The sequence below is a fragment of the Drosophila novamexicana genome, unplaced genomic scaffold, assembly GCF_003285875.2.
Source record: "Drosophila novamexicana strain 15010-1031.04,08,12 unplaced genomic scaffold, DnovRS2.1 tig00000008-arrow-pilon, whole genome shotgun sequence".
NCBI lineage: Eukaryota > Metazoa > Arthropoda > Insecta > Diptera > Drosophilidae > Drosophila > Drosophila novamexicana.
This window is the reverse complement of record NW_020824765.1, coordinates 6,581,290-6,593,611: the sequence shown is the minus strand read 5'-3', so window position 1 is coordinate 6,593,611 and position 12,322 is coordinate 6,581,290. Positions and strand designations below refer to the sequence as shown.

The following is a 12,322-nucleotide window of genomic DNA, read 5'->3' as shown; positions in this document are numbered from 1 at the left end:
TTGCATTGAGATTAGAAATAGGGAAAAATTACAAATATATTCAAAATTGTCATTATTTGGAATGATATTAAACTGCATTATCGAAATTATTGAACTGACAGCATTCAGTTCTTGTTCATTGAAAAAGTGCACAAAAACAAATGAAAACTTAAATTTATTTGATTTTGAGGTTGACTTAAATTTGTTTTCTGTTTACATGACGCGCTATTTTCTTGCAGTCCTTGTGATCGTAACCTACGTGATGTGGAACTAATATCCTGTCGTTTGCGTCGCGTGGAGCCGCTGTGTCGCCTGCCAGGGTCAGCCCTGCAGCAGTTGGCCATGTGCGGCTTCTACGAGGACTTGGAGAAGGGCGTCACGCGTAAGTTGCATTTTAATATTAATTATGCAATATGCCGGACTATACATATTTAATGTCCATGTTTTATACTCGAATTACATATTTTTTTATAATACAATTTTCATTCATTTTATTTTCTCTTTTGCCTTTACATTTTTTGCGTGCAGTTTTTCGCGCCGGGGAACAAGGACGTTTTTGGTATGCGGTGCTGGGCGGTTCATTAGAGGTGCGCTACCACGCACATTCCGATGCCGATGGAAAGGTGAGTGCACCCACATAAAATATGAAATATACATGGAGCATACATGCACATATGCATGTAGGTACATACAAACATATGTGTCATAGTGTCAGACATTGTGAAGCGCTTTACAAGCGCAACTGCTCTCATGTCATGTGAAAACAATGCATGGTTTGAACAATATAATTGATGGCGATTATATCGGCGGGATACGAGCTGCAAGCTCACAGTCAAGCGGCGCAAAAAATGGTTATTCATGAATAAACTGGCAATGGCAGCGAGCTCTGAGTCTGGGGCTGGTACTGAGGCTCTAGCCTGTTCAATATGTCGATACGATTGCCAAATGGGTTATGTGGTTGCGGGTGCTGTGTGGGCTTTGGGCTTTGGACTGCGGTTTATGCCCCTGCTGGTTGGCCTTTTATCTGATGTGGCAGCAGAGCCTCCCGAAACTGCTGACAGGGCTATTGTGCATGCAGATACTTGGCATGCGCCATAACAATGCTCACAATTTCTTTTTTTTTTTTTTTCTCATTTCACTTTTATACTATTGTCCGGGCCGCATACAGCCACAGCACATTAATTTCCGCACGGATATTGGCCACTCGTTTTTACAGGCTGTCGATGCCGTTGTGCTAGCTCTCTGTAGCCGGACGAGTGCATGGTTGTTTTTTTTTTTTTTTTTGCATTGGTACGAGAGTAGGTCCCCTCCAAAAAGGTGTCGGCTAATTGAAATGGGCGCATGGCCAAGCTAAGCAAACTAACTGCCAGTGTGTGTGTGTGTGTGTGTGTTTTTCTTCGTGTGTGGGTGTGTGCTATAGAAATTTGAGAATTATGTGCAAGTGGACCATGAAGGACGTTTGCTGGTAACACGAGCTCTAAGCTAATCAGCGCTGCGGTTGTCATCAGTCCGAAAGTGAGGTAAACTAATTTGGGCAAACAGTTTTAAGTATTTTATGAATTTTATGAAATTTTAGAATTTGTTTGTAGAGTGTATAACCACATCTAAGATTTACTCGTAAGCTATATAAAGCTTTTTGGTACTCAGAAGCTTTGAGTTTTACTCAGAAAAAAAGCTAACCTAAACCATGCGGACCTGGTTTGTTTTATGATTTCCGCTTAAACAAAAACCAAGCAAAAGTGTTTTAATAACCGCACAAACATAACTCCCCCTGCACTTAGCTTAAAATATTGCCTAATTACAATTAGGTTTTAGAAACGAATTTAGAAACGTAATTGAGAGCTACTTTATTCACTAAGGTAGTTCCAACGGAGATTAGAAATAAACTTAATATTTGAATATTTTAAGTTGAATCTACTCTGTAAAGGATTATGGTTCTGTTTAATTTACCATTATACTATTTTATATTATAATACTATATTATTTTAATGTTTTTGTTATTTTTGTTATTTTAATATATTTTGTAATGCTGATTTTGGCGATCTTTTCGACCTTACTTTATTAGCTGGCTCGAGGTCTGGGCCTAATGTTTCAATATAAAGAGTTGAAACCAATTTTGTTTTAATATTTATTCTATTTAAATATTAAACTATTTTCGGAATTCAGCCAAGGCAAACGGGATTGTAATATATGTTTTTCATTCTCAATAACCATTTTGATTTAAATAATGATGTCTCAAAATGCCGACACTTAATTAAAAACTAACAACCCAATTAATCCTAGGACCTGGGGCTAAGACATCACAGTGCTTATGCAGAAAATGCAAAGCCGCAAACTCGTAAAAATTAATTGGATTAAATCGGAGGGCTTATTTGACTTTTCCATTTTCAAGAATAAATAAAACACAATATGGAAAGCTTCAAGAATAAACCTCAGCCTGTGCTAAACAGCATACAATCAGTGTCCCCCGAGCAGGCGTTTTATGACCTAATTCTTTACACGTATTTGCATAATTTTTCACTTGATTTATTTAGGCAGAAACATTAGAAAAATTTAGCCACTGGCGAATGCTCGCAATTACAGGCCCATAAATTATGCATATTTACAAAGCCCCTAGGCCATGTTTCGGGCCACCGAAGAAAGAGCAGCAGAAACTGTATTTGACACTTTATAAAGAAAAAAGTAGCCGAAAGAAGCAGCAGCTGTGGCGGCAGCAGTAAAACAAGGTAAATTTAATGAATGAGCGGCGCGCGTTGAAGTTGATGTATTTGTAGATGGAAGAGCGTGTGGCGTGCGGCACGCAAAACCCAATTTTCAGTTCATATTTGGAGAAAAGGCAAAAAAATTGTAAGAGACAAGCTAAATTTAAAAGCTAGGGAAAAGCCAAAATAACAAGAAGAAGGGCTAATTGCGGCACGCCGAAGTTTAAATACACTGGTAGACACATATTATACAAAATCCGTATTTCCGAGTATGTCTGTCGGAGCTATGTGACCTGATAGTAGATCTGTTGGAGACGGAGAATAGAGAAACAGAGAAGAGAGGCTAATTGTTAAACATTTAATAATAAATACTCATATAGAACATAATATCTCTCGTAAGTACTAAGGTATCCTTAAAACATAGCAAATTTTTTTCAAAAATAGACTATTTCGGATGCAAGTTAACAAACTGACAGGGAGGCTAACAGGCAGGCAGACACACAGACAGAAGAACAGACGGGCAGACATAAATCTAAATAAGTAGACATACAGACAGACGACATGCAATTAGATGTTGATATTGATCAAGAATAATAATGCGTTACACATTTCATAAGAAAACTAAAATACCCCCGACAAGAGTATAAGAGCCAAGCACAACAAACAAACAAAAGGGGAATCCGAGAGCGTTGAGACCCTATCAATAGCCACACAATTAATTTCAAGTGCTGCGGGGCGGGCTGGTGGGGCTGTTGGGTGGCGGGCCAATGGAATTCATCAAAAAATAGACAAAATAAAGAAGAAGAACGAAATTTATGTGCGACTTGCAGCGACCATTTGGTGTGAGTTCCGCTCAACCGGATTTCCAGTCAGCACAGCTCACGTGACAAGGCAATGCGGCCGAGCGGGATGGTGCAGTGGCCTGTGGGTAAAGGGGTGGAGGGGGTGGCTGTTGTGTTGTTCCTGCTGCTGATGACTTGAACTCACGTCATAGCTGTGGGGCAAACAGCTAATTTTGATCAAATGAAACACGAGCAGCGCTTGGCAACAGATACAAATTGCAATCCATTTATATAACGTCTCACTTTGACTTCTCTAGTCGAGGGTGGCCAGAAGAAGGCGTGGGCGTCGCCCAAGAGCAGAAAAACTAATTATGTGCACCTGTAAGCCGTTATAATTGAATAACATGCAAGTGCAATGGCCATCAGCTCTAAGCGCGCCCTTCAACTATGTTGCTCAAGATGTATCTTGTATCTTGTATCTGCCAGTGGTCTCTCGAAGAGCGTCTGGGATTACACAATTAATCTTTGGTGTTTGTTGTTGTTGTTGTTGTTGTGCCGGCTCCAATTAAAATTATGTTATAATTATAGTCGGCGCGCCTGGGCATCAAATTAGTTGCGCTTGCGATGTGTTTTTCCTAAACTCATCAAAACTAATGAAAATATATAGAAAATATTGTTAACCCACATATAATTAGACGATCATTAGCCTGACAGGCAACCCAGTTACTTCCTCCATTAAACATGCCCATTGATGGCCACCCAGCACGAGCTGCACATCAACATTTTCAAGTTAAAATACTTTGAACGTAGGTGTTTCGAACTTGGCAGCTTTACGAGCTTCCTATGGTGAAAGCAAACCAAAAAAAAAAAAACAAACCACAACAAAAACAAATGTCAACGACAGCGTTTTGTGGGCGATTCAGTTCAAAAACTGGAGAAATATGCTGGCGGTCTTACACATCAAATGCAAGCAGTCAAATTCAATGAGAACTTTTTTTTTTTGGTCTAGTATGTGGAGTAAGCCGAAAACCCCATTTAAATATTGCAGCTTTCAGCGCGCAATTTCCGTCTCTGACAAAAGCCGGAAGTATTCCACTTTTGGCTAAAGTACAACAAAAAAGATCCGCCTGCCACAATAGCCCAGACAACAACAAAATAACATAAGAGATACAAAGATACACACATACACACAGATTCTTTGGCCTCTTTAGGCGCAAACAGCACTCGGTCTGGCCCCATTTGGTGAGATCTTTAATTAGTTAATAAGTGTTGCCATGCGAGCTGCTGCTTAGCCAAGTTGGTCAGTTTTATGGCCAACATTTGCATACGCCGCTGCCATATTGAGAAAACCAGTAACTCGGCATTTTCTTCTAATCAAAGTCAGAATCACAATGGCAGCAACAACAAATCAAAAACTATTAACAGTTAGAGGGAACATCAATCGTTGGTCGTCAATCAGTTCGTTAGTGGTTAACAGTGAGAAGAAGCTGGCAATTTCCTTTCGGTCTATCTAATCATTTGCTTTAATTAAACACACATTTACACACTAACTAACTGACAATTAAGAGCTGTGCAAATACTCTATGTCGTTGCCAGTTGGCTATCCAGCTGATGAGCTTGTCAGACGCAATCAAAGACAGCTAAAGAAAGAGTACACAGAATCTATTGACTTGTTTATGGTGCAATGACACCAGCTTAGCCCACTTCATTTGGAGATTAAGCATATTTGGTAGCTGGTAAAATCTGTTAAGCTTTAAGAGTCAAGCAATTAAGTAAAGAGCTTTTATACAGGCCTTTTAATGAATCTTAAGGCTTCACTAAAACTAAAGCTACTTTTGCTCTCTGGATTAATTAATAAAAAGCACATTTAAGCGTTAAAAGCTTATCTTCTTTTGTCAATGATTTGCTTTAAATAAATAAATTCGATTTAGATGATGAAACTCAAAAGCAAAATTTAATTTAAAATTTATTTATTTTATTAAAAAGCTTTATGCACGGCTCTAAGTAAGAATTGTATATGCATAGAATTGAATATTTTAAAAAACCAATATAGTAAAAAAAGGTTAAATAAAATAAGTGACCAGAAATTATCATCACACGCTTGAAATGCACTTTCAACTGGTGTCTTTGACAGTCGCTGATTATGCACATCAGTTGTATTTGACAAGAGCACACATAGCCAGAAATATGCTGAAGCCACTTGAGACAGCAATAACAACAATTTGTCGCTTTTCATTAAAAAGCGACTATATATATAGACAGAGAGAGGGGAGAGGGAGAGATATGGTATATGGTAAGATCCCAAACAGTTTGGGAAAATGTAAATGTAAATGCGAGCACAATCAGAGCAATATGGGCACGTTTTGTGTGTGTTCAGTTTCTGTCAAACAAGTTGGGCCGCTAATCTCATAGCGATCGTAGACGAAGTAGCCCACATACGAAAATGTATCTGCAAGCAGGCCTGGGCTGGGACAGCGGCACGGGCAGAGGCACGGCCAGGGGCAGACATGTATGCGCTTGTGCGCGACCGAATGTATCTTTCGGATACATTTGTTGCCGCTACAGAAATTAATACGTGCTGAACACTCCAACAGCGCACACACAACTCGCTCGGCGAGTCGGCTCTGTCGTGACTGTCAAGTCTGCGTTTAAATTCGAGTCTGCGGTTTGGGTCTGGGCGCCGGCGCGCTCTGCTTTCCGCACGTACCTTAAAGTACGTTGGCTTCAAGCAACGGCAACGGGCAACGTTCAACGTGCATCGGTATCGGTATCGGTTTAAGATATAGCCATATAGCTACACCTTATCTCATCTTACTCTCAAGCAGAAGTATATGAGTGTTCCGCTTGTAAAGCGTCGTCTTTCATTACCATCCTCGACGTGGGCGACGCTCGTTGAGACCACGCGCGGGCATACCAAATGTGTGTGTAAATATTTATTTTGCAAAGAGGAAAAAAATTATTAAGCAAAAAAAAAACCAACAGCAACCAACGAAATAAAGTTGTTAAATTATTATGGCTGTAAATGCAATCTAAATACCTGTACGAGTTGCATTGCCAATAACGAAACAAGTGTAAACACGAAACGAGGCGTACACGAAAAATTCGAGTGCAAGTTTTGCAATTATTTATGCAGCAACCGAAAAACAACAATAACAAAGTGCAATTGTTTTTAACAAATTATGGCCTGAATGAATTACATATATGTACTTACATATATGCGCAATGATTTTTGATTTCTTGTTGATTCAACGCAAAAGCCGAAACGAAATGCAACTGAATTATTTATGAGTGCAATTTGCCATCCATTCATCGCAACGAAGGCTAACTAAATATTCACAAATATATCAGTAAAAATACAAAATAAAATAAAAAAAAATATCACAACATATTTAAACTAAACAGCAGCTGCAATAACTTATGGATTTATAGCAGCATACCGAATTTAAACAAATACATAGGTTAGTATCTTGTTTACTTTAAGCTCGCCCCGTTTACTTTACATGTTATCGAAGAATTTCCTATGCTTTGCCCAAGACAAACAGCTGTAAAAAGCCAACAATTAGCTATTGTTGGCCAGATAAGAAAGGCGTCTAATACTGATAATGGCAATTGGTTTTGCTCAGTTCCTACGGCTGTTAGACAGTAGGTTGTATAAGAACTTATCGGCAAAAACGAATCTGTTTTAACATGAGTCAAGTATTTGCCTATTTGACAGTGGGCAGAGCTGAGCCATTTGTTTAGCACTTCCGGCTGTGTGTGAGTGTGAAATAATGGCAGCTAAAAATTTGGTTTATAAATAAAACTTTCATAAAATTATGTAAACATTTTGTACTCCATATTCGAATAGTCTCTCTCTACGCATAAACATGTAAAAATTATGTGAAATATCTTTATAAATGCCAACAAAAGTCAGATTCGATTTGATTTGCATAATTTTTACATGTGAACAAATGAATCAACTGTCATTTCTAATATTTGTGAGCTTGTAACCGAAATTTAAGAAAATCGAAATGCAACACAACATTTGCTAAAATGCTCGCAAAGCAGATACCCTGTACACACGGAGTTTTCACTCATTAATGTCCAGTTTACTTGAAGGAATGAATTATTAAATGTTTTTAACAATCTGAAATGTTGCACTACATGAAATTTGCACTGCTGCCTGTTTGAACCTAGTCTAAAAACTAGTTATTGCTGCTTAAATACGAATTAAAGACCGGCAAGTGACCGATTGGGTCTCATGCTCCCGATTACATAGCTTATAATACGCCCATTTTGGATACCCAAAGGGTATAAATAATGCAAACAAAGGGCGTTTGCTGTGGCTATGATGGATGATACTTTGGGTTACTAAAAAAAATGCCAACCAGTCAATAAAAATGCATAGATGAATAAACAAGCTGGGCAATAAGATAAATGGCCCAGCAGCCAACGGCTTTATCAGTCACATAACTTTGCTGACATTGAAAAAAAATAAGTATAAGATAAAAATGCAGTTGCCAATATGAAGATATATTATCATTAGCTAATTGGCCATCAGGGGAAATCAAAATATTGAGATTTATGTGAATTTCTTAATTAAAATTGATGATAACTAATTAATATGCTTGTTAGAGTCTTAGAGGCTTATTATACCCTAGAGCTTAAGTAACAGCTCAAATTTGTTGCAGCAGCGAGTTCGTGCAACTGTTGCAACAACCTTGTCAAAGGTCAAAACGCGCTGCTATCATCGCATGCACATTTGCCCAGGAGCATAAGCTACGTTGAGTGCCTGATGCTGCTCTCCCTCTCTGTGGCACATCAAATACCAATAATGCTTATGGTTTATATTTTTTATGGATCAATAAGTTTGTGTGCGTGCGGCAAAGAGCTGCCGCAGTGGTTGGGGGCAGGTTGCTGATGCGCCGGAGCCATAACAACACCAGCTGAGATCAAGGCGCTTTTAATAATCTTTAATAGGCTATATGCATGTGCCCGTAAGTGTATGAGTGTGCGTGTGTGTGTGAATGTGTGTGGGCGTGCTGCAATAAAATTGCCACATGCCCCACAGAGCTTGCGGATAGGTGTCTGCATAGCCATGTTTATGCCGCGCTTATCAAAATAACAACACTTTTTATTATTATTTATCTCGCACAAAAACAACAACAAGAACAGAAATACACTACACACAAACACTCACACACACACACACACACTCACACACACACGCACACAGACACGGAATTGTGTTTATACTTTTATCTTTATTAATTTGATTCTCCAACATCTGAAAGCAGCTCGCTGCCTGAAAACTGACATTTCCATTTGGCTTTTTATTTTCACGCACATGTTGCCGACTGGGGAAAAACCGCAAAATGAATAATAACAAAAAAACTTTAACACATCTATCCTTTTGTTGATTTAGCTTCAAGCTAACACCTGTGACTTTTTCCTCTCCCAGTAGCTTTGCTCCCGCCTTTATTAATTTGCAGCTCTTTTTATGCAAATGTTGTTTGCAATTTAAAGTTTCCTAATTACTGCCAAAAGTTCCAATTGAATTTTGTTTAGTTTTACATTTAAGCTTTAGGCGTAAAATAATAAAAAAATTGACAATTTGCTGAGTTTTACCACTGAAAAGTTTCTTTAAAAGTGTAAAACATTCAGCAGTAGTTGTAATTTTGTTTAAATACGGAAGTACGTTTACCTAAATTAGTTTTGACCATTTTAAATTACTTTTTAAAATTAAAAATTATTTTGGATCTGTGTTCGAGGATATTTAAGTAACAGGCTTTAAAATTCATGCTGTATAAATATTATATTTATTTAATAATATTATTTTGAAAATTTATTCAGTAGCAAACCGTGTTTATGCATATATATAATATATAATTAAAGCTATTTTATGGGAGCGCAACGCTTCCATTTATCTGCTGTCAAATCTCTTTTATTCAAAAGGGAGTACATATGGGATATTCTATAAACTCAGCGGATTATTTAGTAATTATAACAAATTGTGTGATTATAATTAAATTTAAATTTATCTTTTTTTATGGCTTGAATGTAAAATCAGATGACAAGTCAGATAATTTTTTAAGTAGCTTATCAGCAGCTGCCTTAACCATATTTTCAATTGTAAATTTATTGGATTAGTCGCATCAAATGTGCTAAAAGCTTAGCAGCTCGAGGAGTCAAATGTTTGCTTTATCGAAACTATAATTTATCAGACATTAGATAAGCACGTCACATGCGCCATAAAGCCTTCAGTTCAATGCAAAAAAACGAGGCGTATGTATTTATAAATATAACATAAAAGAGCCTCAAATTATGCAAATGCCCGTAATGTGATGATAAGGTGCTAAAAATACTCGCTACAAAAATCTTATATTGTATAATTTATATTATTGTTGCTCTTGTTGTTGTTGTTGTTATTGTTGCTGCTGCTGCCAAACACAAATATTAACAAATTGGAGCACAGAAAAATGGAATATAAAAGGTGTTGAGCATACAACACAAAAATATATGAAACGTGCTACTCATAAATTTACGCACGTTCGAATTCAAAACGTGCCCAAAATCTACACAAATATGAAAAACGTCCTACACATGCAAATATCAAAATTCTGCCATAATGTTGCCTATATATGTATACTCATATGTTTGGCTCTGGGAGTGTGTGTGTGGGTGTATTTGAGGCCTACAAACAACAACAATCAAAGTATGAAAACATTTATGAATGCGGCTCCGGCTGTTTTCCATGCCAATAAGCTTAATGCCAGCATTTGATGTCAATTACCATAAATACTAAGAAAAATGTTTTCAAATAGACGAATATTAAATGCTCTGGCATATTAACCAGCAAGAGTGCCAGTAAAAAATGTTTTTTAATTGAAGCTTGTAAAATATATTCAACATTAACACAAGTGAAGGAGAAAGCGAAAAAGAAAGGACAAGTTAGAGGAAGAGTAGTCTAGAAGCAGAAAAAAAGAAAGTGTGTCAGATAGAGAGAGAGAGAGAGAGAGAGAGAGAGAGAGAGAGAGAAATATGAGAAATAGACAACTCAGTATATTATAAATAAATATTACTACAATTAATAAATGCTATCAAGATTTTGTGTTGCTTTAGCTCATGAGAATCGCATAGAAGAGAAGCGCACAATCAATATTATTATATATTATTATATAATAAAAATTAAACTTGGAATAGACATTTGAATATATTATAATATGGATGTTACCACAATTGCCATCAAGTATTTCGTAAAAATAAGTTTAAGAGAATCACATAGAAGGGTAACACGCATAAAATATTAAAAATTAAAATTCATGGTTATCTAAAGTAAATATCTTCCACAGAAGGTTGCCAAAACGAATGTGTTTTTCTAAGTGCGTTACATATTTCATGGCACAAAAGTAATACCCAGAGCATTAAGTAATAATATGCAACACGGCATGACAAACGGGGGCGTTGAATGTCGAAGCTCGAATTAGATACATTTGAGGCTGACGCGTACCAAGCCGGTTGGTTAACCTTGCCCCAGACATTTGTCAAGTTCAGTGCCGTTCGAAATGTTTTGCGTTACTTTGCTAAATTAAGGAAAATCCGCTAACATGCTCAACTTTTTGCTTGCCGCAAATTAGAAAAGCAATTTTCCAGAAGCAGTCAGAGAAAAAAACAACGCAAGAAATAAAAACACACAAACTTTCTGCCAAGCAAAATCAATATTTGCACAATTGAAGAATTTTAAATTTGAAAGCTCGCTAAAAAAAAAAAATTGAGAATTTATCAAACAAAAATTGAATTCAGTTGCGTTGCGTATGCTGAATTGATTTAAGCCATGTTTGTTATTTGCCAGGCAAAACTTTTGTTTTTTTGCTTTTCGCCCGACTCTCTTCGCATTTGCATTTGGGACCAAAAGTCGGTAGCTGGCAGCCTGAAGAGCCACTTTGGCAGCGACAACTTTAAAAGGTTCGCTCTGAACCGAAAAAAATGGCAAACGTAAAAGCCAATTGCACAATTGTGAATGCAAACAAATTTATCAACGGGTAGCCGATTTTTATACATACGAATGTAGAAAATATGGGCAGAAAAAGTTGGAACAAAAAGTTTGTCAAGAGTTTGGGACAAACAGCAAGACATATCTGCTGTGAAGGTGTTCGATATATAAGTAAATATAAAAAATATTAAAAATGTTTAGACATATATGCATATATTTTTTTAATATGCAATAGACGAACAGATCGAGATCTCGGCTTTCTATCTACAGGGTATTCGACGCAGAGCATAGGAAAACATAAACATTTAAAGATTTGAAAGGTTTTATATGCGTGTTCGCTCGTCAATTTTAGTTTAAATACTTCCTGCCGAAAGACATAAAAGTTTAGATAAAATTACAAATTTAAAATTTTGTAAATTCGTAGCACGTAAACCCTCTGAGTTTTCGCTTTATTCATTTTGTATACTAATTAGATATTTATGCTTTGCTAACAGGGTATTTTCTAGTCAATTTTGATGAATTTTCGGTTTTTTATTTATGTACATCTTATAATAGAAATGCAAAACAATGCACAACCGAGCTTTAAATTGTGTATAAAGCACCTGAGCCCACTTCTCTATATATTCAAAAAGTTATTTTTTGAATCAAATCTTTTAAATAAAAATCTTTTCAAGCGATTTTATTTGCATTTTTCTTTCAACGCGATTGGCGTAAAAACCGAACTTTACTGAAACTCGCTGGTTAAATTGAAAACTTTAATTTGGTATAAAAATTGAAAACATGTGTGCTTCAGACACGGTCACAACATATCGATTTTCTGCTGACCAGATCCTGCTGGCCATATGTGTATGTGTGTTGGTTTTCTGTAGAAATATGCTTTGGGGTTT

The 12,322-nt window shown here is 36.8% G+C and overlaps 1 protein-coding gene across 1 annotated transcript in view; it reads left to right on the top strand.

The window, feature by feature from the left end:
• The window catches only part of LOC115762564 (rap guanine nucleotide exchange factor 4), a 62,306-nt gene that overhangs the window by 9,023 nt on the left and 40,961 nt on the right, over positions 1-12,322 (top strand). The window contains exons 3-4 of the mRNA XM_030704884.1: positions 219-361; positions 508-602. Coding sequence (XP_030560744.1) covers positions 219-361; positions 508-602 — 238 coding nt within the window. The remainder of the gene's footprint in view (positions 1-218; positions 362-507; positions 603-12,322) is intronic.